We start from the raw sequence: 27,625 nt of genomic DNA, 5'->3' as shown, positions 1-27,625 counted from the left end.
CGCCCCTCTGTACGCCTTCCGGCGCCTCCCCCAAGCTCCACGAGGTGTAGAATCACCTAAAACATGGCCGCCCCCATGCTGGAGACACGAGGCTACGCCAAAATGGCGGCTCGTGCGATCCAGCAAAAAAAATGGCGGCGGCCTGTGCTGACTAGCGGTGTGCTGCAGGCACACAACACTCTCTCTGCATGGGGATATGGCGTGTTTGGCGGTACCGGCCCTGGCGGACCGCATGGCCATTCGGGAGGCCTGCTATTAGCTGGAGATCTGACTTGGAAGGCAGTCTACATGTCCATGGCTTCTGACTGGTAGGTAGCTTATACTTAACCCATAAGATTCCCAGAATGCCACAGATTACATCTTTTTTAAAAACATGTATACAATAGATTGTTAGCTCCCAAACCAAGCCTCCTGGCTTTTTGCACACATAAAATCACACTCAAAGTAGGAGGATTTGTGACATGTTATAGGATAGAAAGAACTCTTTCTTACCATACAGAGAGGGGCCCGCGTTCACCACAAAACCCGTCAGGGAAAAAGGGGGAACATACTACTCACCATACCGGAACCAGGCGGGCACCAACTCCTGACAGTACCCCTCTCCACCGGGGCGGGAGGGCTGTCGACCGATACGGACGCCGTGACTCATGGTCTTTGGCGTTTCAGCGAGACGTTTAACTCGCGGGTTCAGTCCTTTTAACGGGACTTTGTCGCGGCCGACCCAGCGCGGAGCTATGGCCTGCACGCGCTCGTAGGCTGAACTGGGGTGACCACCGGATCTCAACATCCAGCCCGTCGCCCAGTTCAGCTTTCTTGCTTGAAGATCTCACAGGAACACTGGAGAAAAAAAGCTGTCCAAAAATCCTTTTAGAAAAAAATTCTTGCCAGGACCTAAGATCCCAGCAAGGTATCTAGGTCCTTACTCCTAACTAGACAGAAAATAACTGATTTGCTGAGGCAGAGAGAGAGAGGATATACCCTCTGGGACTGCCCCTAGGGTGTGGCCAGAGCTTTTTAATTTCCTGTCTAGTCCTGCTCCTGCGGAGGTAACATAACCCGAAGGTGGTGTATCACCGAGGACTACGTCTGTCGATGAGCGCTAGAGAAAAAACTTTAGCTGAGGACAATACTGGCCTTATCGTGGCCCTTGGAGACCTGCGGCGTCTAACAGAGGACCCTGTGACTTTGTCACAAACTTCGGTATCCTTCTGTGGAGCCGAACCTGCTAAACGAGCTGCATGTAAGACTGTGCAAACAGAACTGTCTTCAAGGTGGATACCACCAGACTCAGAACCTGTATGCAAAATAGGAGAGAGAACTAATCTCTCAGTGAATCATGGCCTGTGGTCCCTGTTTGTGCAGAGGAAGGACCACCCTGGTCAGAAACAATCAGACCTAGGTAAATCTGTTCCCTGGACAGGGATAAGGGGGGGGGGGGGGACTTGGGTAGTTTGGACATCACCTGAACCTTTGCAGGAATTAAATCCAAACAAGGAGACTCAGGACCTAAAAAACCTGATAGGACAAGCTTTGTCCCTCTTTCTAGGTATCCCAAAAAGAAACATTTTGCGGATCTCCTTGACCTTCACCAAAGAAGTCCACAGGCCGGAAACCAGCGAACATGTCCCCCCACCACAATAATGGGTGTGGGCGGACCCTCATGCTGAAGGAGTTTTGTCTGCTGGTTTGGGGAAACTAGCTCTAGGCTTACCAAACCAAGGTTGCTTGGGACCTCCCAGGGAAGATTTAAAAGATCCATTTCCCTTATTCTCTATCCCAGAAGTACAAAATAATTTTCTATGGGCTGAAAAGGAGGGCCCTTGTCTGTGGCAATGCTCCTTCCCTTTCCTTTCCTTGACTGTGGCAGGAAGGTACTCTCCCCTCCTGTAATAGCCTTAATAATCAAGGGTAGCCCCAAACAAGCGATTGCCTTGAAAGAGCAGATCAATGAGAGCTTTCTTAGAGGCTTGGTCTGCAGACCAATTCTTAAGCCACAGCCTGCTCCTAATCACCACTGCTGAAACAAAGTTTGGACAGCACAGGACTGCAAGACAAAAACTGCAGCCCATAGACCAACTGGTCCGCTAAATCAACATAAGCAGTGGGGACCTGCTCACCCCCCAGGCCCTGGCGCAAAAGCTTGTCCCATTCAGTTAGGGTCTGAGACACCAGGGCTGAGGCAAAGGACTGGCCGTAATGCCGAACCAGCCATAGTAAACATGCTGCGTGCCACAACCTCCACTTTCCTATCACCCGGGTGTTTAAAGGACAGGGATTCCTATACTGGGATCATGGTTGGTTTATTCAACATGGATATAGGAGTGTCCCCCACTAGTGGACTAGCCCACCTTTTTTAAAAGTGACTCCTCAAAAGGGTAATGTACAGCAAAACCTTTGGGGACCACAAAGGGCAATTTTGGTTGTTCCCATTCCTTACAGGAAAACCTGTCAAAATAAGGCACATAAGGAAACCACTGGAGCACAATGCTACTTGTGCGTACCAAATAACACAGCCACGTCCGTGGCTACATCAGCCGCATCCTCCATTTTTAAAGTCTCACGCACTGCAGTAATAAGCAAATCTACCACAGCTTTTTCATTCACTGCTGCAACCATGGAGGAATCATCCTCACTATCGGATGAATCAGGGAGTGAGAGATTAGATTACCTTGGAAGGGCTGCATCCACGGCAGCATCAGGCTCAGAATCAGATGAGACAGCCTGAGCATGGGAAGGCAGGGGAACGCTTCCTCCTGGGTATTTGCCACACGCCACTTCTACCTGGGACACTAGGGACTGCAGGACCGCCGTCAGTGCAACCATGGTAAGCTGGGGTTCCGAGGGACCTGCCACCTCCATGACGGGGGGGTCAGTGGGGGAGATGTGACCCTGAGGCTCCATAAGGAAAGGAAGACCTTGAAATACAAAAATGATCTTTTGGCACCACTAAAGGATCCCCTCAAGACTCAGGGTACCTATCAGCAGAGAGGGAGAGAGATAACAGGGACCCCCCAAAGACTCACCCTACTGACAGGAGCAGCACCGAGAATTCAAACCCAGCATCATCATGGACGCTATCCCTATTCATATGTCCTGGGCACAGGTAGAGGAAACTAAGGAGGAAGAAGAGGCGCTTCCGCATCCCTGTGGGGCTTCAGTTGTCTCCAGCATTTCCCAGACTAAAGCCTCGTACACACGCATCGATTATTGGCCGGGAATTTTCGGCCAACGTCTGATCGGCTTGTTAGTATGATGCTGCCGACAACCGACTCAAGACTTTTCGGCCGAAAAAAATCTGGTGTGCAGGCTATAAAATTTTTGTTGGCTGTCAACACAACGGCCGATTTTCCGTCAGTCAGTACAGATTTCGGCAGACAAAAATCTGATGAGCAAGACTGGGCATGCTCAGATGAAAAACACACACGGAAGGTAAACCATCACATAACATCACTTCTGAAGTCGATTTTTGTTGGCCGAGAAAATTTGTGTGCAGTCTAGAGCACATTTCAACCAACACAACACTGGACAAAAGTCGGCCAATCGCTGCGTGTGTACGGGGCTTAAGGGAAAATGGCCCCCATGACATCACCCGACTACACAAACATGTCCGCCAACCGGAGACCATCCAGACTAAAGGAAAAGGGCCACCATCAGCTAAAAACACTGAAGCATGCTGCCAGGATCTTTCCTGCACCCTCTGCAAGGTAGGACACACATTTAGGGGAGACTTTGCTGTGCACTCTGCACCGGTCTCTGCACTGAGACACTATACCTACACTGCAAACAGGGCATGCACCTAGGGGGTCTCCTACAGTAGGACCCTTCCAGACTACTAGGGCAGGACACACTGTCCCAGGACCCTTACAGAATGTCCAGGAGTTTGTTGCATTCTCTGCCCTGGGACCCCTACCAGACTCTAGGTCCAGACAGGGGGGAATGGGAGTGGGGGCAGAAGCCCAGCTCAGTGAGGGATTTCAGGATGGCAGGAGGGAACCTGCAAGCAAGTCTGACCATCCCTGGAGGTTACCCGCATCCACCTAAAAGAAAACCACCACGATGGGAGAGGGGGGACTGTACTTACCCTTCCAAGGTGCGGTTAACACTCCAGACAGAACTTCTCATGACTTGTCGGCCAAGGGACCGTTGCGACCCAGACCCAAGCCTGGTGGTATGCGATCCTGCGAGAGGTTTACCTCATGGGCCCAGCCTCTGTCCGTGAGGCTATGTCGTGGCAGAGCATAGCTGCAGTCTGCACACGCTCACTGGCTGACCACTGGATCTAGATTATCCAGCCTGTTGCCCAGCCCAGCAAGTCATTGTAGCTCTCCAGAGAGAAAAAACAAAAAAAATGCAAGGAAGGAGAAAATTGCTAGGACCAGAGATGCCAGCCGGGAGCCTAGGTCCTTACTCCTGACTAAAAAGAAGGATTACCTAGATCAGAGAGGTGGGTTATATACCAGCTGAGGACAGCACATGGGTGTAACCAGGTGTTTGTTTGTTCTGCCTCGATCTACTCATGGAGGAGGCAATATAACCCACTAGTTATGATTTACGGAGCGCTGTGCCTGTCGGTGAACAAAATAAATTACTTTTGTAGCCCAGAGTACATAAAAATTTCCATCCTAAAACCTGGAAAAAAATGATTGATGGATGGAACGGTGTTTGCTCTGAAACCGCTATTTTACTGAGGTTTAATATTCACCATAAGATGAATTCTTTGGGGACTGTTCACACCAGCAGCTGTGCCAGAACACAGACACTAGTGTGCTGTAGAATGACATATGTGCTGATCATGGAACATCGTAAGATTTAATTTTACGCAAATTGTATTGAAAGGTCAAAGATTTTTTTTTAAAGCTGAACTCCAGGAACTCAACTTTGTACAATGTGTTGGTTTTGAAGTGCATCCCACCTTGTGGGCTTCTCTATTTTACAGTTTACATTTTTTCTGAGTGCCTGGAGTACCCTTATTGCAATGCTTCTGGCACTCCCGTGCTGTACCCGCTTGGTTTAAGTTCCTGAGGCTGCAGAGTTGCATGCAACCACTATACCTGCCACTCCCTTCCTCCTGCCCAGTCACAGATCGCTTTGCATTAGGCGAGTTAATTCACAGAATACAAAAGCTTCAGTAATTGAACAGCTGAGAGGAGGGGTAGGCAGAGATATGGTGTGTGAGAACACTGAGTCTTATGTCAGAGCCTCAGGAGTATAATGATAGCTGTATTCCCAGAGCTCTTAAAACTGTCAGCTGTAAAGGAAAGATATGTCCACAAGGTGGTATGCACCTCTTTAGACTTAACTCCTAGTATGCCAGCAAATTTAACACTTGGCTAAATTCCTGGAGGCACAGCGGGCAGGATGTGTGTCAATCACCCAAGGTGAATGACACGCATGGGGAGGCAGGGTTGGACTTGAAACTTATGCAGGATGGGAGGTGGGGTGGAATGACAGCAACATGAGGAAGAGGGTGAAGGTCCGCTTTAAGTGCTTTTGGATGCATGACAAAATGTGGCACAACATGCTGCACTTTTTTTTCAGTGCACTGACACCACAGTGTTATGAATTGCCCCGATAGGCAACAAGCCATTTTGCCTGGTCTTGCATTGGGCACCAGCCATCAGCATCCTAACAACTGCTGACGTCATTGGTCGATAAGGAGAATATCGAGCACCTGTACAGCATCCCTGTCTAAAAAAGCCCCCCCCCTATTGTCAGCGCTGGGATCAGTGTTAACTGCATGGGGGGAGAGGAACTGAGGAAGAGATGCTGGAACACTGGTCAGTACAAGCGTACAAACGTGCATTTGCTTTGAAAGAATAAATCACCTCTAATATTGGGTGTTCTATGTGTATGGATGCTGCAGCTATATGTTAAGCTATTCGTTTAGTTTTTGACATTTAAGAATGGGGTGCCTTGAGATCGTCCATAGTTTTAAAGGGTGCCTTGACGGGAAAAAGAAAACACTGCTTTAGATATTAAAAATGCATACACTGTTCCAAGTAATAGGAGCATAGAGGTCTTAAAATTGGTATTTGGTTTATGGGTATTCCTTGTAAATATTTTAATTGGAGAATAGTTCTGAAGGTAGATTTTTTGAAGGGGCTGGTAATTAAAACTTGCCCTGCTTAAACTACAAACACCTTCCCTGTGACTTCTACCATAATCCAGCAAGACCGTTCTCTGCCAATTTCTGAATAATTTATTACAAAATGGTTTTGTACTAAAAAATTACATTGACATTTATCATCAATGGTAAAGCTATATGACATGTCCATTTAGGATGGTCATTGAACACCCGTCATGGCAAGTAAATTACAGATCTCAGAATCTAAGCTTATAAGCAGGCATGCTGGGCTACACATCATCATCTTAGAAATGATAGAAGTACAGCAATGTTTTCTGCATTGGTTACATTCTTAAAGCTTTACCGAGCTGCAGAATGCTAAGAAAGGAAGGCTGACCTTGCACACAACTATTTTAACTCCAGGGCAACTGTTTGGCAGCTTGAAAGATTTCTGCTCATTACAGAAGCTTTTACTCCAAGAGATTTACTGCTGCTCACTCACCCATAACCCACTTACTGCTTCCCCAATGCCCTTGAACGTAAATATATTGTTACAAAGTGCACTGCTTTCTTCATACATTCTCTTGGTGTGTTAGGCTATGTAATGTAATTTACTAAGTCTCTGCGAACTGTCCACTTCTACTAATAGAAGAATTAGTGGTGTTGACACGGGAGCAGTGTTAATTTTGGCAGCAAATTTCAATTTAGTTTTAGTCTTAGGACAAAAATGGCATTTTAGTTTTAGTCCCATTTTAGTCTTCTGCAAGTGTTTTAGTTTTAGTCATATTTAGTCGACTAAAACTCCAGGACATTTTATTCGACTAAAACTCCAGGACATTTTATTCGACTAAAACTCCAGGACATTTTATTCGACTAAAACTCCAGGACATTTTATTCGACTAAAACTCCAGGACATTTTATTCGACTAAAACTCCAGGACATTTTATTCGACTAAAACTCCAGGACATTTTATTCGACTAAAACTCCAGGACATTTTATTCGACTAAAACTCCAGGACATTTTATTCGACTAAAACTCCAGGACATTTTAGTCATCATAAATCGAATGGGTGTAGTTCAATTGTAATGCATTATTTAAGCATTTCTCTACAATTTCCAAACTGATATACTACCGCTGGTCCTGGAGTGAAAAATCTAATATGTTATTATTTATGGTATTAAGCTTTAAGCATGCTCTAGTGTTAATTTTGGCAGCAAATTTCGATTTAGTTTTAGTTATAGTCTTTTGACTAAAATGCCATTTTAGTTTTAGTCGTATTTTAGTCATCTGAATTGTTTTAATTTTAGTCGACGAAAACGTTTTAGTCGACAAAATTAACACTGCACGGGAGTATCAGTTTAAATAAGTACAGAAAAAAAAAAAAACTGACGCCAAAAAACGAATGCTTTACTTATGCGTAGAACGTTGTAGGAAACATTACTATTTTAAAATTGAAAAATGTTTGAGAAGACACCTCAGTTACTTTGTTAGTCAGAAGAACATTTTCTGTGTATTATTACGATCCTGGGGGTTCACTATATTAAAAGAGACTTGAAGTCGTTGCAAAATAAAACCAAAAGCTGTAAAGGGCCCTGGAAAAGATATTTTGCATGCCTGTCTCCTAGAGTAGCGGGTCCTGAACTGTGTGATGCAGAAGATTCTGCAACAGCCACAGTGCATACAGAGAGCAAAGATACCATGCAGAGGCAAAAGAGGCAAGCATTATACCTTTTCATTTACAGGGGACTTTTCTGGGCTTTACTGTGCCACCACAGTTACTTTAAGGGCTCACATTTCCCTATTATGGGGCTAAGGTTCATTCCTCACTGACCATTGTCCTGTACAAAATTGCCCTGATTGGCCATGGAGATTCCTTCTGGGGGCCAAAGGGAAGGGAAAGTTAGAGAATTATTGGGAGCTATTCAGCAGATGACACGTCAGCCAGCCAGGCCAAAAACTTCTCAAACTTTATAGGACAATTACAAGATAAATTAAGTTCAAACAAGCAGATAACCAGTGATTGCTTACGTGAGAAAGTAGAAAGGTCTAGTAGCTTTCAATATAAGAGAATGGTTTCATTAAGTACCAGGAAGTTTTACTTTGTAATGTTTAAAATGGATGACATGTTTTGCTTAAAAGTCTACTTGTAGGCAGGTGCCTATTAGAGAGATTTGCTGCCCAGGCTAGGGAAGGGTTAAACTTGGGTCTTCCCATTTCCCAGGCTTTGCCCTCCATCATGGTCTATGAGGAGGAGAAGGGAAGCCGAGCTCGAAGAGTGAGTGGGACTGCATGGGAAACAAGTAGGTGCAGATCACAGGGAAAGATGTAGCCTGGAGCCATGTCCATCTTTCACCCAAGGGGATTATTCACTATTGGACTCTGCCTGTCTTGGACTGACACCTGAAAAAAGGGAAGCTTGGGCAGCTATAGCTTAGTGAGGAGGACTGAGTCTGCTTTGACCTGTAATGTTTAGGAGCATACAGAAAAGTTTCTTGAACTGTTCGAAGGCCTGGTCTAAAGTTATTCAAAGGGGTGCATGGTGGAACGTGGTGTATCAGAAGAACAAGGCCTGTAAAACACTCCCACGGTACAGGGGGAAAGCCATTATTATTTTCACCTAAAGCTTACAAAAAGAAACAAGAAATAAAGCAAAGTACAGTAACCCAATCGTAACCAGTCTGACACCTTTCACTAATCTGACTGTATAAAGGTACCAGGCTGTTAAAGGCTTATAAAGGAAGGTCTGAGCTAGATTAGGTCAGTTCAGTGAAGAAGGTTATTGAGAATAAACAGGCATCTATTTCTTAGGATCGCCACCTGCTGATGACTGATGGTAAACATGAAATAAATACACAATTCATACACAGTTATAATAAGTTGAGATACCATTCTCCTTTATAAAAACAAATTCTGATCTTTGAAAAAGCTTACCTAGGGTAATAAGCAGTGTAGTTCATGAAGAGCTGAGCTCCGGCTGGGTAATATGCAGCTGTTGGTGCTAGGGCCCGATGATTCAAGAGCAGGGAGGGCTGGTACAGGGTGGCAGCCTCAGCTGGAATTACGGCTGTCGGTGCAGGAAACGTGTATGATGGAGGAGACAGACCTATTGAAAGAAACACAAGAAATTACAAAGGATAGGACTTTATTCATATTCTGAACCTCTAAAATCCTGGTTCTGGACCAATTTAGAAAATTGGCACCAAAATAAAACACATCTTGTTCAGATGTATCAAAAAAGTTGTATTTGTTCTTATCTAACAGTTGTAACCACATCCAGTGTGTAAAACCAAATAAATGTTTTCAACTCCCTATAGCAGAGTCCCACTGTATATATTTTAAAAAAACATGAATATGTTTATAGCTGCACTGAAGCCATTAGTCAGAGTGAGACAAGTAATTGAGATCAAGCAAACATTTGTAATATCTGGACAACACATTCTGGCTAAAGTTATGCATGTAGGCTACGATACGGATACCTGATGATGCCCAAAACTGTATCATAATATTTAGCTCCTCTGAAATGTTCAATGAACCACGCAAAGCCAACAAGAGAAGAACAGATTAAGTGCTGTTATTGACACTGATTTAGTAGGGCACTGCAGAGACCCAGGGCAAACAAACCTGGCTTGCTACAATGGGTGATGACGCTGTGATACCTTTCTATATAGGCCAATATATTTGTGTGCTTGCAAGTACCAGGGGGCATCTCCTGACCTCAGGCCAAAAGTGTAAATACTAACTTGCAAAACTAAGCAATAGCCTCTTCCTGCACCTTATTACTTAGTGATTTAAGGGACTATCTATGATGTGTGGGTGGGCCAGACTTGATTCTGCAAAGCTTAACTAGTCATTGATGACTTTTTTGAAAGTGCAAGCTTAGTCAATCACTGACCTGGAACAAGCATATGACAATCAGATGTCAACACTTCACTGCCGAATGCTTGTGCCAGGTCAGGGACTTGGCAAGCATTGTAGCAAGAATAAGGATAACAGCCATTGAGCTCACATGCAATATTTGCAGTACCATACTTGTGTCTGGCAAGGCTACTTCCAAGTCTGTATTTGACAGAGCTTGTGGTGCTCTGAAAGACATTGGAAGGTTGGTGCCTTCTTTAGAGCTCATGTTGATAGGCATTTGAGCACAAGTCAAATGCAAGTCACCAAAATCCCACTGACTTTATAGAAGCAGTACACATGGCAGTTCAGAAGCTGCTTCATGTTGCACAGCAAAGGCAAAGCTGGTCAGCAGCACAGCAGGCAAAGAAGGGCAAATGCAGACTTTTGTCAAGCATTAGGTTTTCCATTAAAATGCATGCATTTAACTTGAAAATGCAGCATTCGACAAGTAGCTTGTCAACACAAACTTAATTTTCTAACTAGATTTTAGTATGGTACAAGTACAGTAGATAATCATTTGTTACAGATACACCATGTCAAATTGCATAGGCAGTAAGCCAGGTGCAACTAGATGGCTCATCACCTAACTGTCCACAGAGGGACCCCAATTATTTTTGTAGAGCAAGAGGGGCATTCCGCATTCGCTATATTTGATCAGAATGAATTATAATAAAACTCATTTTTATCTGAACTCATTAAATAACACTATAAAAGCATTGGACTCACAGGGTACAAATACTGAAGCTTTTAAATCACTATACAACATGTATAAAGCTGGCCCATAAATATGGATGAAGGTATTCAAATCCTGAAAATAATATATATATATATATATATATATATATATATATATATATATATATATATATATATATATATATATATATATAGATAGAGGGAGAGAGAGAGAGAGAGAGAGAGATTTTAAAATAAAAAGCACTGGATTAAGATTACTCTGAGAACAGAACCATAGAGCAGAGGACAAAAAGGATGACCCAAGTTTTATCAGACAATAGGTTGACTTGGCCATATAGCGCACAGCGAGTCACACAGAGCACTGCTACCAACTGTCCCTAATTTGGAACCAAATCACTTTGTCCTCATCGCCCTTTTGGTCCGACATTGGAGATAATTGCCCCAGGCAGCACGGGCATCCACCTCTGGCACAGCATATTATATATATATATATATATATATATATATATATATATATATATACATATATATACATACATACATACATACACACACATATACATACATACACACACACACACACATACACACACACACACATTATATTATATATATTTATTTATTACACACACATATAACTTTTTTTTAAACTAAATGTTTTTCTACACTAATCATTTTATCCAACCATTAATTTATTGCATTTGCAAATTTGAATATTATATAGGAAAAGTAGTGGTGAAAAAAATATTACTTAAAGGTTTAACCAGTCATTTCTGTTTTAATAACTCATCGCACCCTGCATCATTACTCCTCTCAAGCCCTAATGGGTGGATGTAGACAGGAGGGGTGGCTATTCCCATGCCCACACCAAGTAACATGCATATGAGGATTCTACCCAACTTGCTGCAGCTTCTGATGTACACTGTAGGAATCACACAGTGTGCAGTGAAATCAGAGCAAACAATTTCAGCACAGGAGATGAATCCATACACCAGACTGTCAAAAAATGAAAGTTTGGGTTTAAAATGAAATTATGGCAAGGAATCACTTTCAGGGAAATCCTATACTCTGAGCCAAATGATACTCAAAGTAAAATAATGCTACTGCTAACTTTCTGAAAATACTAGTTGCCTGGCCACCTGCAAATCCTCTGACCTATCAGAAATAAACTCCCAATGTCCAGAGTACGCAGCGCAAGAGTTCTAGATTCTCTGGTTGCCTGTATTTTGCGTTCATATATTAAATAAAAAAAAAAAAAGTGAAGATATTTCAATTGTTTAGGAAACTGGATAATTCCATTATAAGGCAGAGCGAACCGTAAGACCGCATTCACACTGAAGCGGAACGACTTCGGGGGTGACCTGTGAAGTCGCGTGCACAGCGACTTGCACAGACTTCATATAATGAACGTCTATGCAAGTCGCTCCGAGGTCGCCCCGAAGTAGTACAGGACCCTTTTTCTAAGTCGGAGCGACTTGTGTCGCTCCTATTAGAACGGGTCCTGTAGCACTGCATGGACCGCGACTTGTCAGGCTGACAAGTCGCCTGACAAGTCGCGGTAGTGTGAATGGAGACTAGGGGCAGGTTTACCATATTTACTGTGTATGTAAAGGCATTTTTTTTTTGTTTTTTAGGGAAGGGAAGAATTAGACCTCTTAACAAGTAGGGAAGAATTAGACCCTTTACCAAGTTTCCTATTGAAGTCTGCCTCCCTGATGGAGAGAAACCCCCTTCTACATTTCCTGGTCACTGCTTTTACCAAGTTAAAATGGGAGGGGAGCCAACATTTTAGAGGTGAAGGGGGGGGGGGGCAGGGAGTTTGGGCTTCATATGCACTTTTACATATTATCACTTTACCATTAATTTGCCATAGCTCAAAAGCACCTTTATCACCTGTACTTTAACTGAGCCAAGTCACATTAGTGACAAAATTGAATAACTTATCAAGAAATTCTATCCCCATATTTATAATTTGGATGCACAGTTCTGTCTAAAAATTCACTGTTGCTAGCATCAATACCGTGGTAAATGCGATGCATGCATAGCCCCCCCCCTCCTTCTCCCCCCAAAATAGACGTCCCTTTAAAGCTTCCAGTTCAGTTATGCTCAGAGGATCTATAAAACTCGCAGAATAGCATTTAATCCAGTGCTTTTGCTACCAGGGAAGGAAAAGATCAACCTGGGATTATATATCCACATAGTAGTGAAATCAGCTGTACTTTCCATAATGCATGCTGATTATGTCATCAGAACATATAAAGGTTCTTGATACACGGGTTTACTTGACTATAAAGACCTTTAATATGCATCTATTTGATGCATAATGGGATGAGGGCATTCTGAGATTTCCTGTCCTGTTATTGTGATGGCTTATGCCCAACCTTATATACAACTTTGATTACACTGATTTGACATACATACAGATGCTTGTTATGCAACCTTTAGTTGAGATTGTCATGACCTTGTTTTTAAAGAAAAATTAGGTTTGATCAATACTACGTATGATGGATCGGCCACGCTTGCTGGTTTTGTGCTACAAACTACTTTACTGGATATGTTGGCCAATAAACAAGCAAAGTGATAATTGCGCACAGCCTTGTGTACCCTGGGATCTACCATTACTTATGCTTGCGTATCTCCATTTTGGATTCTGCCATATGGATCTTTTCTTTGCCATATATCACCTGTCACTTTATTACAGTAGCTAATGAGGATATATTATAGAGTTTGGTATTACTTTTAGTTGAGGCAGTTTTTCATCCAATATCACTTGGTGCTGGAAGACATCCTGTGTTTAACACATCTGAATTATAGCAGTTGCCCAACAACCTGCTATTGTCACATTGCAATTTTTCTATGACAATTTGAACCTCTAACAGGTAATATAATTGAAGCAATTGATCCAAGTGGTCCCATCATTGATACTTGGCATCCTTTTAAGTCATACTGGCAAATAAGTTTTCAATCTGACAAGCATTCTGATCTAGCCTGCTGCAAAAAAATGTAATTGTCGAGCTGTGACTGATATGATACAGTGTATAGATATAAAACCGGCCACAGTTCATCTAAGTGGTCAGGTATAGATTTTCAAGTCCAACAGTATATTGGCAACATCCTTCACCTCCCCTCATTCCCTTTCCCTCAACTAAATGCTGGTATATAAAGAGGAACAAAAAAAAAAAAAAAGACAAAAAATTACCCAAAATGCCCATTTTACTTACCTGAAGCCAGTCACGTAAAAATACTTTTCTTCTTTTTATTCCTAGGTCTTGCCTTTAGATGTCTACATTACTGCCTGCATGACATTTTATTGGTGGAGGAGACACTTGCCGCAATCAGATCCTCTCTCAGGCTCCAGAGGCAGGAAAACCCATGGGGCAGTGAGGGGACCAGTACCAAAGAAGAGAACGAGCAGGGAAAAATGCCTGGTTCTTAAGGCAGGAAAGTAACTTGGCTCATAGAGGAAACTGACTTTGATCCATTACAATGCAGGGTGGCTTGATGGTGTTTGGAATCAAGATTGGGCAGTAAGGTAATTGATGCACACAGCACTATTTACTTTTGCAGGATTCAAGATTTTTTTTTTTTTTTTTTTTTAATAGCGGTTTGGATAAGGTGAAAAGTTATATAAAGGTTTGACTTTTTACATACAGTATATTGATAAGCAATTGTTCTTTTCATTGCTGTTATCCATGAGCTATTCCGTTTTTGTCCCCTTTTACATAGTTAGAATTGGGACGTCGTTACAAATACCAGACCTAATCTGGATCAGCCATGCTTACCCTACTGCACATCTGATTTCATAGTCTTATTTCCTCACTTGTATTCACACTCTCCACTTGCTTCCGGGGAAGTTTATAACCTTCCTAAATTTGCCAGGTGAAAGACCAGCAAATGCCCCTAGATTCACCTGCTAGAAATATACCCCTCATATAAAACGACTAGGAGAATTTGGTCTCAAGGCGGCCATAGATGGATCAAATCTCTGCTGGTTCAGCAGGGACTGGCCAAGATTAGATCCATCTATGGGTAGGCTGATTGTACTGAATTTGATACACCATCGACTTTTGTACAACCAACGTGTGATTTTTTATTTTTTTTGCATGCGATCACAGTTAGCAGTTTTAGACACCTGCAGTGATTGTGTTCTGCGGGCAGGAAGGCTCCCCACTGGCAGAAGACAACAACCCTGTGGGTGGGATTTCTCCCCCCCCCCCCCCCATCAACACCGACTGTTGATGGGGGAATACCACAATTTTCTTTGCTTCCACCCCTGGTGGAAGCAAAGAAAATTGCATAATCTATGGGCTGCTTAAGTCAGTTATCCCCCAACCTGAAGCTGGTGTTAGTTTAAGGAATGATAACTTGCGTGGTCATCTTTGTCAATGGGCATGCCATGTTTTTATCATAATGGCCCTAAAATAATGCTAAAGTGTGTTATAACCACACTAGTGGTAAATACCACCACTTGGGAGCAGGATAACTAAAGCAAGCATCCTTGAAAATCAAGCCTTTATAGACAGCTGTAGGTACTGCATATAAGGATGTTATGAGAAGGTGCGCACAAAAACAAAAATGTGCAATTCTTTCCCCCCCTCCCCATCAGTAGCACATACACCACCTTATACAATCACTTTCATGGTTTCTATGCCAATAGGTGTAAAGGCGCTCCAAAACCTAAGAGAAGTTCGCTCATAGTTCTGTAAATATAAAACCACTTACCAAATTTTATTTACATTAGGTTCTATATGGTTGTGGGTCTCCTCTGCAACCTCTACATTTTTGTTTGCTCTAGCTTTTAGGTTTATACAAGGAGGGAATATATTCACAAACTGATTAAAAAGCTAAATTCGGAAAAAAAAATCCATTAATTTTTTGTGGTTTTGTGACTACTACCACCTTGTTGGGGTTTAATGCGGACTTCATGTTCACAAATATTAGAATCTACGCTAAAGTTTCATTTAAAGAGTTTGGAAATTCTACCCAATGCAGGTAGGCAAGCAAACACCGTAATAAAGAATATATGATGCTCAATTATGTCATTAATAGGTAGATTTGCATGGCATTTGGTGAAAGCGTAGAAAATATTTAAAAGGTGCAATGCCAACTAATATATATTTCTGTGCAGGGCTACATATGCTATCAAGATCCATTGAAAGTGAAAGAATCAAGATTTGCAGTTTCACACTTTGCTTTGGATAAAAAGCTTCTAGTCTACTAAAGTGACTTAAAGGGGAACTAAATCCAAAAACATCCAATGGTACACAGTAAGTTTGGTTTGCCATTTCTTCATATTCATGACCTTACACTACAACCATTTTGAGGCAATAACTTTTACTTTCCTTGTTGTTACCATGCTTGGAGAGTTGCAGAGCTGCTCTCCAGACCTGTCAACCACACACCAGCCATTTCAAAGTAGAACAGTGTTTTTTTTCGGAGCGAGGGAAAAAAAGAAAAAAAAGTGGTGTTAAAGCACAGGTAGCAAGATTCTGTCACCAAGACAGAAGGTGATGGCAAAATCTAATATTTTTACAGGTGTCACCAGAACAAGAGATGAAGGGAAATTACTCAATTAGGGAATTCCCCTCACTTAATGATTAGTGTCTACAATTGAAAATTAAGGGAAATCTCCCTAGTGGAATACCAACAGCAAATAAACTGAAAAGGTTTTGAACTCTTACACTAAGGCCTCATGCACACCGCAGCTGTAACTTTTTCTGCCCCTAAATGCCCCTTCTATGTTGGATTAGGTGTCCATGGACACAGTGAAATAAACAAATGCCCAAGCACTTGAGGCGTCTACACAATTCCAAAAATACGGCTTAGGCACATTTTTGAAGCCACTTTTCTCCTGCTAGAAGTGTGTTTAAAAAGCCCAGTATGCATAAAGCCTAAGACTAAAAGTTTAGGCTATACACTTTAAATTACATCTGTCAGAAGAGACTTGCAGCTGACAATCATGGCATTTTTTTTAGAAAAGCGATAGTTGTCAGTCTGGTTTTAATATTTTTGGGTCACAGACCTGAATTAGCATGTTGCAAAGGAGTACTAGAAAAAAAGCGTAAGAGTTCCTTATCACTATGCTTGTTCCAGGTAAGGGACTAAACAAACTAAATCTCTCAAGACAGATCTACTTTAATAAACTGTACAGAGAGTGTGGCCAACAGCTAAAAATGTACCCATCTGCCGAGAGTGTAGAGTTTCAAAAGGTTTACTGCACACCAATGAGCATCACTATGAAACGGTGGCTGCGATGGTTGACAGGTGAAGAACAGGGTTAACAACTGAATCAGCTCATTTCAGGCATTATGGAAGACACCAAATAGGTGTTTCAGTGTCACACCAAAACCATGACCTGGCATGCAATCTCCACAGTGTAGGATGGCATTTGTTGACTTTTGCTTTAGTTCCCCTTTAAAAGGGCAGCAGACACATACCATAGACATCGCATCGGCGCTCCCGAAATCTCATTCACCACCAGAGAATTGGAATCGTTGATTTTTATGTTCACAAAAGTAAACACGATAAAACAGCCAATGATGACCCAAAATACCCACAGGAAGGAAAGCAGTTCCAACACCTACCAGCTCAAAGCGCAGAGAAGCGGCAAGACCCTCAAGCCCACACTTACATGGTAACTTACATGGCGGCGGGGACAAGCCATTGCGATTTAAAGTTCCCCCCATTAAGACAAAGTTCATCTCCTCTGCAGAACATTGAAACACCTCCACATATCTGTCCTTCATGGTCTTCTTGTGACACTTCTGTGCTGCCAGAAACGCCCGCTCCGCCGACTTCATCTGAATAAAGGAGTCTCCCGATGGTCGGCCCTTGGGGGGGGGGGGGTGGGGGGAGAAAAAAAAACAAAAAAATAAATACAACTAGCTATTAATAAAATCTGAGCCTTAACATGAGCTAATAGCTGCAGGTAGGGTTGCCTTTTGCTGCATTTTCACTGACAAAACATGGAACATTTAATGACAACCTAATAAATGACAGAACTCCTATTAAAAACTAACAAAATCAATATTTAAACAGTACAAAACAATATAGAAACACTAACACTACCCATAACAAGACATTTTATGGATTTACACTTAAGAGGTCAACACGGCATGACAATCTATCAGTCCCTGACATTTACTGACAGTTGCAAAAAAATCACAGATTTTTACAAATTGTCCATATATTTACGGATGGCTGGCATCCCTGGCTGCAGGTAAAATATGACTTCGTAATAATTATTAAAGTATATGTAGTACATGGTGACCCTGCCTGTCCCCTTGTTATCCTTCAAACAGACCACACTAGGCATGTAAGAACATCCATTCCAGTGTAGTCAGTTTTCTTCTCTTCCCACTGGAGCATAGGCGTCAGTACTCCCAAGCACAAGGGAGGCTACTGCTGATACATCCCCCTGCACAGCTATTCCCTGGGAAGATCAGAAAAAAAAAAAAAAATGGTTGTTGACTATACAACAGACCTCATTCACACATTTCCTCAGAACATCTCTAGGTGAAATGGTTGTGAGTGACCCAACATGGGAAGCAAGGGGAATCTCTACCATCTTAGATACATTCAGGCTAGCTAAACTTTGTACTACACTTGTACAGTAATAGCAAGAAAATTCAACTATAAAACTGTCGCCTGGTATATAAAGGGCCAGTTGAATAGAAGAGCCATTTCCCTTAAAGTGCAATTGTATTGCAAAATACAGGTGTGGCTACTAATTCCTAAGAATAATTGCCTGGCATATATAATTTGCCAAGCTATATCCAGTATGAAGGGACTATATTCCCATGTTTGCTCAGTAGCTGCTACCTGTTAAAGCCCAATAACTAGTCAAGCCTTTTTACTATATTTAAAACTGTAGCTCCCTGGTGCCCAACCTGAGTCTTTTTCCAGAAACTGGGACTCAAACCATCACTGGCAGTTAGAAGGGATAAAAGGAATCGTTGGAGCAGAGTTTGGACATTGGTCTAAAGCTGCTCATTACAGCTAATTTAGTGGAACCCTCATTGTAAAGAGCCTTTGAATAAAAACAATGAATAATTTTTCCCAGCTGGGCAAACCAATAATCCGGATACGCCATATTCATTTTATCATTGCCCTGGGCTCACTGCTGTTTTTCAAGCAGCCCTGCCTGAAAACTACTCCGATTCCTCAGCAAGTGAGGCACTAGGTGATATTATGTAATCAAGACGAATGCTGTTGATGTAGTACATGCTTTCCAAGATGTAGTAACTCTATCCACTATTGGCATTCTACCAGTCAGAATCCTCTGACTAGGGATGGGCTTCTCTTCATGTCATCGAACAGGGGCAATCACTACAAAAAAAGGTGAGGAAGCGCTTTATTGTGGTTAAAGGAAGGGCTGACAAACCGGTTTATCCAGTAGGGCACAGTCGAGTGACCCATAGGAAACAAACTTTTCTTGGATATTGACTTCTGTGTTGATCAAACTTTTTTTTTTTTTTTTTGTAGGCGTGGGGAAACATTTGACCACCTTACAATTTTTATTTCTATCAAAGTAGTTTCTATTGGGGAGATTAAGCCTCTATTTGTCCAGATGACCACTGTTACTTGGACAAAGTCATGGAAAACCTACATTTTCCATCAGCAAAAGAGGCAAGCGTAAATACTGCAGTGGGAATGCCTTATCTGATGGCAGCTGCCAAAGAGGGGAATTCCTTTCACTTTGTAGGGCACTCATTCTCTAGAGAAGAAACGGAAAGAATCTAAAAAGGACAGCAAAAGTATAAAAAAAAAAAAAAAAAAAAAGGGGGATTTTACTATTCCTCTTCTATCCAAAGCCAAGAGAATACATTTTTATTTTACAAGAAATACAATACAACTACATAAGGATAGCTGTACTTACAGATATCCTTAGCTGCTAAAGGCAGTCCCTTTTTCCCTACAAACCCCACCACTCCCCTTCATGACTACTCGCTATGTAACATAAATCTAAGTGTTAACTATGGCAGGATGTTAAAATAATGATTAAAGTTCTTGTCATTAAGTAAATGGGAGTTGCCCAGTTAAGGTTCTTTTCTTTGTGACCTTGGATAAGTTAATCTCTCCGTCTGTCTGCTATAGTTGTACAGCAGAGGCTGTGTGCCTGTGTTTAGAGCCACAGGGATGTGTACATTGACAGATCCAGACAATAGGCCTGCATTGTTTTATTGTACTCCGACAGGACTGGAAAAAGGTGGCAGAGCAGCCTCCTAGCTTTGTGTGAGCTGCAGCATTCTTACCTATGATAAACAATTCATATACAGACCAAAACATCTGAAAGCACCTACAACTATTACAGGGGCATTTCTTAAAACTCAGTCATTTCAGAAGCAAATGGCAAATGGTATAACAGTATAATAGTTATTCAGCCTGGCAGATGCTACCACACCATCCCCTTCTTAGAGCACTTGACCAACTTGGGGGAGAGCTCAGAGGAGAACTATTGCAGTACCCCATGTAGTACAGTTATTTATGTCACTTATTTTTACAAATTAGAAGCACAGTTTAGAAAGATCACCAATGCCAAGCTTTGCTGAAGGGCAAGGGGACAACCACCAGAAGTGCAACATCAGACTATCATGAACATTTAAGAATTGTCTTTGGATTCTGCTGACTGAGGAAGCAAGCAGACATTTTCTTGCACAGCCCATGACTTGATGGTGACAGCATTTCTAGTCTTTTTTATTATTATGTCTATGTGGGCATAAATTTGATCAGAAAGGACGTCCTGAAGACTATTGTTCCAAAACTTTAATAGAATCTTGCATATTACAGTTGCCAATGAGAAGTTGATAAGTGCAACTCCGTCCAAAATATTTAGGTTTTGGACATTTTGGGAAGAGTTATGCAGGCCATTCATGGGTAGAATTTAATTTAAAAAATCAGAAATGTTGTAATCTAATGCCACCATTGAATTTGAAATGCAACCAACCAAGCCTTCAATTTCACCACCATTTGCTACCGAAAATAATTTATGGCCGGAAATCATCTTTTCTTTCCAGGTAACTTTATTTTCTTGCGCTCATGTGCATTTCTTTTTCAGTTATATTTCTCGCACGATTCTCCCATAGTTTATTAGAAAATGGTTAGTTTTTTCAAAAATTTTCCAACATGCCTGATCAATCAAATTCGATGGACACACAAAAGTTGGCTGTAGCTGCGGCCCACTAATGGTGGGAAATGCAAACAAACTTTTATTTATAACTAAGAAAATTATTATTTTGGAATTTGACCCATGTATGGCCTTGCTTTAGAATCAGTGTCTTCTCAGTGACCACTATCCGCAAAGCAAGGATATAGTGAAATAGCCCTAATGGGAACAATATCACTGAGAAAAAGGTTCAAATCCCCCTTTTTATTACAGCTTGCATCCCCATTTCACGGACATCCATAAATGAAACGAAAGACGACGAGAGAGATGTACAATAGGGACAGGCACAGCAACAGAACCCTACAAGAAGGTCCAACCTTTCTACCCAATTCCGGTCCCTGATTTGGGCTGTACACTGTGGGAATGCGCAGGTGTGTGCAATCAGCCATGGCCATCAGCCTGTACAAATCAATGACAGGCTGATAGGTGGCGATTGGCTGTTCACATGCAACTGGATACCCAAGCAGTTTCATGCAATTAGGTACACAAGTTGTTATAAGCAAACATCTGTAGTACTTGTCAGCCTTACATTGATTTTTTACAGGCTGATGGCACACACCTGTGCATACCTGCCATCGAGAAACCTGATTCCTAGGGACATATGGCCCAAATCAACGGAGCATACTAAACCCCAATAGTGCTCAGACACAAGGGTTGTAACAATAGTATACAACTGAGTAAAGCTGAGTAAACATTGCATCTGAATTATAGATTAAAGCAGAATTAGCAGATAACTTACCTGGTGGTTCAGCACCATATGAACTCCATGTGTCCTGATATCAGCAGAAAATTCACCCAAAAAATCCAAGATATCCTCTATTGTGGCAGCATATGGAAGACCTCTCAGCCGTATACAGTCTCTGACATTGATTTGAGGGATAAATGGCTGAGGTAGTACTGGAATGATGGGTGGTGTTGGAAGAGGGATAAGAGGTGTAGAAGAGTATCTGTTGAGTACCTGCAAAGAAAATTGTATATGTATATTCAAGATGCGGTGTATGTCTATCTATGAAAAAAAAAGGATATACAACACATATATTATAATATGTACATACATATACACACTTACCAAATTAAAAGGTTTCATCAGTTAAGAGAGGTTTTGTTGCAACATGCAAGGTGTGCTTTCGACTAATCAGCGCTCCCAACCTAGGACATACACCAATCAGCCATAACATTATGACCACTGACCGATACAGTGAACATCGATTTTCTTGTGGCAATAGACCAAAAGTAGGTGGAATAGATTAGGCAACAAATTAATACGTTGTCCCTAAAGTTGACATGTTTAAAGCAGAAAATGGGCATGCGTAAAGACTTGAACAACTTGGGCCAAATTATACTAAGCAAGATGACGGAGCCAGAGCAACTGAAAAAATGCAGCTCTTGTGGGATGATCCCAGTCTCCAGTGGTCAGGACCTACCAAAAGTGGTCCAAGGAAGGAAAACCAGCGGCAGGGTCATGGGTGGCCAAGGCTCACTGATGCAAGTGGAGAGCAAAGGTTGGCCGTGTAGTCAAATCCAACAGAGGAGTTACTCCGATTGCTGAAAAAAATGCTGGTTCCAATAGAAAGGTGTCAGGACAGATCGTGCATCAGAGTTTGTTGCTCATGGGGCTGTGTAGCCACAAAATGGTAAGGGTGCCCATGCTGATCCATGTCCACTGCCAAAAAAGCACCTACAATAAGTACGTGAGCATCAGAACTGGTACTCCCAGAGCAAAGAAAGAAGGTGGCCTAGTCTGAGAAGGTGGCCTAGTCTGAGAAGGTGGCCTAGTCTGAGAAGGTGGCCTAGTCTGAGAAGGTGGCCTAGTCTGAGAAGGTGGCCTAGTCTGAGAAGGTTAAGAACATATTAAGGAACAGGTTTTGACTTGGCCTCCAAATTCTCCAGATTATAGTCAAATCGAGTAACTGTTTGACTTGCTGGAAAAGCAAATCTGATCCATGGAGGCCCCACTGTGAAACTTACAGGACTTCTAAGATCTGAGACTGACAGCTTGGTACCATATGCCAAGCACGAAGAAATAATTGATCTGAAGCATCACAGCAACCACCTCCATCCCTAGTATTGTATACAACAGGGGGGGGCGTAAGGATAATGGGACTTTAAATGAGGTAGGTTGCTATTGCAAATATCCAAATAAAAATAAAGATTAATATTTTCAAAATATTAGTTTATTACTTGCTGCACGATAAAAGAATAGATCATGCCACCATATGCCAAGCACACCTTCAGATATCTACCGGAGTCCATGCTTCGACAAGTTATGTTCAGTGGTCATAACGTTATGGCTAATTGGCTTATGTAGAGCAATAAACAGACCAGGCTTCCCTTGGAAATAAGCCATATAAATGAAGATAAAAAATATCATTTTAAGGTGTTTAAATATTTTATACACACAGGAATGTGTATAAAAAATGTAAACACTGAAAATTATTATATTTTTTTATCATCATTTATTTTGTACAGAATATTTCCTGTTAAGAGAACAAGTAGGTTTTAGAACTAGAGTGCATCCGGTAGTTGTGTTTACACAGTGTTGGAATTCACATGGTCGAAGGTAAGGAAAAAAAAAAAAATACCGCATTACATCAACATTGTTAAACATTAATAGAGTAATTACATGGGCAGACAACATGGAAGGTGGAAAAAAGCTATTCCTATTTTATTCCTTCTGCTCTTCTGTCACGGTCTCGTTAAAATGGTGACATACTATGTATGAAAATGTAATACAGTAAAAAAGTCAATCCACACTGTAATATGCCAAAAAAAAAAAAAAATATCAGTCAATATGTATAAAATTATAGCTTTAAAGTGGAACTGCACTGCATCTGAGCACCACAAATGCTATTTAAAACAGTAGTATATTCCGCTTTTTAACTTTTACCTACAGGTAAGTATATATAGCGGCGAATGCACTCTGAAGGTCCGGCGTCATCGCGGCTCCAGCCACTCAGCGCTGGAACCCAGAAGAGACGCCGAGGGATCATGACACCTCCCTTAGCGGTGTCCGGGCGACCGTGTGGGGTTTCATAATGTGCTAGTATGCGATGCATACTAGCACATTATGCCATTGTCTTGCAGGGGTTTTTTTTTTTTTTTTTACTCTGGGGATACTACTGCTTTAATTCATTTGTATTATTCAAAGCAATCTCCCCATTCGTCCATGTCTCCATGCTTTATTTTGCTGTGAAATCATTTTGAAACCCCCCCCCCTAGCATTTCTGATCGTGGCCATCTTGAGTAAGGGCAGATGATTCATGCATCATTAACTTCCTGGAATCCATCTGCCCTTATCTTAGGCATATGCCAAGCTGAGAATCTTCCCTCCTCTCCTGAAGACTCCATGGATGTATGACCGCATCAGCCTAGGCAAGAAACCAGGAAGTAGCTGAAGAAATGTAAAAAAATTCCCCATTTCCCTATGTATTCACTAATGCTAGCAGCATAAGGATTAAAAATAGTCAATGTTGATTGAGAGCATGAAGTTCCACTTTAAACCAGATTAAAAACCCTAGGTAAGACATTTTTAAAAACAGACATTGTATCACATTGCAGTCATGTTTTATGTTCATTTTAGATAAACGCTGACTGCAGTGTGTTCGTTTACCAGGCAGAACTTCTGTCCAAGTATCTTCTGTTCTGACAAGTGTGATATTTATACTCAGTGGTGGGAAAGAACACATGTATGTTAAGGTGTTATGATAAGGCAGCCCTCTGACTTTGTCATGTATAGATCTTAACAAACCTTTCCCATTTCTTTCAGCATATCACAGCACAGAATGTTTGTCTGTGTGCTGTAATCAGTGCCAGGACAAGGTCATGTAGAGCCCAAGCTGAACATGCCAAACTGCAACCCCCCCCCCCCCCCGACTAATATGCATGCTTAACCCCCCCCTCCCCACTACAAATCTGCCCCCCTGCTGCAATGTCCTCTCATATAGCACAAATCTTTACCACAAACCCAAAAAAAAAAAAATGGTATGTGTATATAATATATATATATATATATATATATATATATATATATATATATATATATATATATATATATATACATATATACATATATACATATATATATATACATATATACACACACACACACACACACACACACTCCTCTTAGTACTAATCCTCTACCCCTTCGAGTACACATCCTCTCCCACGCACTTCTTCAAATTGCCCCTCCCAGAAAAAATCCCCAACCCAAATTTCTCCTCCTAGCACAAATACCTCACAGTCATTCCTACTAGCTCAAATTCCCCCCACAAAAATGGTTTCCCCCTCCATTATATAACCTAGCATAAACCTCCCAAATTCCCCCTGCAAACACAAACCCTCTTACCCCATCCCCTAAAAACACAACCCCCCCCCCCCTAAATCACCACCCCCAAAAAAAACGTCCGCTCCTAGAACAATTCTTACCCCCTTCCTCTCCCCAAATTCCCCCTCCCCCCACATACCACAGTGCCCAGAGCAGCCACCCCCTACTGCCTACCCTTATCCCGGCACCGGGAAAGCATAGGTTATTGTGAATAAGAAAAGCCATTCTATATGAATAACACCATGGTTTGTGTTAACCAGTGTTAATACTTTTGCATCACAGTAATGCAGTGTAAAAGAGCCGGTTCACATTCTGCAATAACAGACATGACATATGATTCGCAGCGCACTGCTTTACAAATCACATGCAAGGTCTGTGTGAGTTGGACACAACTCGCACCGGACCCTTTTTTTGGTCCGCACCAGATTCGGATCGCATGGGTGTTCACACCTATGAGATCCGATTCATGTCCGAACTGAGTTTGCACTGCGATATGTGAACTGATCTGGGGGTGTCGTTAAACTTTGTATTGACACCCCCAGCAATTTGCATATGGCAGTGTGAACTGCCTACGTGTTGAACACGATGCAGGAATCCGCAGTGGATTCGCAGGGTTCCATATGTGTGAACCGGGACTTAAACTGGCCTCAAACAATTATCGATCTATACTAACAAATGCAACTAAAATGCAACAAATGCAAAAAAGAAGCCAATGGCTAAGGCAGAAATTCTAAAACTGCACATACCTGCTGCACCTCTGCTGCTGTACTCCTAAACAGTTCAATGTATCGCTTGCCCAGCAAGTCCTTGTGCTTCTTAAGTGCGTTCTGTGCGTATTCCTCACAGGCGAACAGCACAAAAGCGTCTCCTGTCGGCCGGCCGTCAGGGTAGGTAACGAACAATATTCCTTCCTTGCCTCCAGTCACAGGGCAGTGCTGCCCAAAGAACGTTAGCACTTCTTCGGCAGTGGCAGTAAAGGGCAAACCCCGCATGCGTATAATCACTTGGTTCTCCTTGGACAAAAACTGAGCCACTTCATTAGATGTACCTAGGGAGATGGGGAAAAAATTAAACTAGCAGAAAGTTTTAGCTAAACTTTTCTATATTCAATGTAACAGGCCAACTACATGCATAAGCTAATGTATATTGCTGATGCCCATCTAGGAGGTTTAGGACTAACATTTAGATGTTGGCTCACCAGAGCTGGGCTTAGAAACTGGCCTGAGATGGAAATTCTTCATCTAAACAAATATTGTTTATGCTTTCAGAAGGTTTCAGATTTTTGCTGTAACCCAGCAATAAAGTTATAACAAATATGTTCTACTTACCAGATCTGTGCAATGGGTTCTCAGGTTCCCAACCAGTCCCTTTGCTTTTGCTTATTAAAAACTGACCACACCAAGCAGGAGAGCACAGCGTGATCAGTTCACTAGCTATGCTGGGAAATCAGTGTGCTCTCCTCCAAAAATCAGACTTGTCCTGACATGCCCCCCCCCCTCCACAGCCATTCACTATGAGGCTCAGTGAACCGTTACTTCTCCTCCCCCACCTTGTATGCAGCTAAGAGGGGAATGTGATCACTTGTAAAAAAAGTGAGAAAAGGAATTCCTATATTCATGTTTTTTCTTTATCTATACATAAATGTTCTGCCTTTCATTTCTATTTTATACAGATTGGGTTTTTTACAAGGCGATCGTTTGCTGATCATGCTAGATCACTTCAGGCTGGCTCCTTTTGCAGGTATAACTATATAAAATAAAAATAAGTGTCCATACCGTATAAAATCCAGTAAAACACTTTCGCACCCTGCTCTGCACATGCTCAGTTGATCCACATTTTAGGCAGTGCTAGTTTGTAGAGGCCAATCTGTTAACAGCCTTTAAAAGCAGAATAAACCCCTCCTATCCTTCCCAGCTATTTAAGCGGTTTCCATTTGATCTGCAACCGCCGTGGTGCTGCACATATGATTAGTTAGGACACCCGTCATTTGATGGTTTGACAGTTTGGTTGAACAAACATACATACATACATACATACATACATACATACAGTCATGGCTCCGCTGCTTCAGCAGCCACGATCCTCGGCGCCACAATGTGTTGACATATACTGTATATAGAAAGCAAGAGGAAGATCCAGTAGTGTAGACCGCTTTACCCACTTTTATTAAAAAGAAACACTTTTCCGAAGTGAATTTACAGCATAACTCAGCAGTACGACAAGGCGACCACAGCTCCACCTAGCGCGATTACGTCTCCACTCACCTCACTTTGTGCTCAATTTACTTTTCCTTCTCAAGGTTTAAGCTCCTAAATCTTTGAGAAAGCCTAGTGGGTGCAACGTGAGAGCTGGGCAGTGACGCAATAAGGCTAGGCTGTGGTCGCCTTGTCATACTGCTGAGTTCTGCTATATATTCACTTCTGAAATGGGAGCCAGTTTCTTATTTTAATAAAAGGATGAATCAAAAGGATGAAAG

The 27,625-nt window shown here is 42.0% G+C and overlaps 1 protein-coding gene across 2 annotated transcripts in view; it reads right to left on the bottom strand.

Moving 5' to 3' along the window:
* Positions 1-27,625, bottom strand: part of ESRP1 (epithelial splicing regulatory protein 1) — a 111,999-nt gene that overhangs the window by 9,772 nt on the left and 74,602 nt on the right. Inside the window, exons 10-13 of one of the 2 annotated variants that reach the window (XM_082258325.1) lie at positions 25,896-26,197; positions 21,562-21,780; positions 17,289-17,487; positions 8,996-9,167 (exon numbers count right to left, since the gene is read on the bottom strand). In XM_082258325.1, the coding sequence (XP_082114451.1) occupies positions 8,996-9,167; positions 17,289-17,487; positions 21,562-21,780; positions 25,896-26,197 (892 nt within the window). The remainder of the gene's footprint in view (positions 1-8,995; positions 9,168-17,288; positions 17,488-21,561; positions 21,781-25,895; positions 26,198-27,625) is intronic. The other variant, XM_082258326.1, reaches the window with a different exon arrangement.

The sequence above is a fragment of the Pelophylax lessonae genome, assembly GCF_965119305.1.
Source record: "Pelophylax lessonae genome assembly, chromosome: 5".
Taxonomy (NCBI): domain Eukaryota; kingdom Metazoa; phylum Chordata; class Amphibia; order Anura; family Ranidae; genus Pelophylax; species Pelophylax lessonae.
This window is presented reverse-complemented; position numbering and strand designations above follow the sequence as displayed.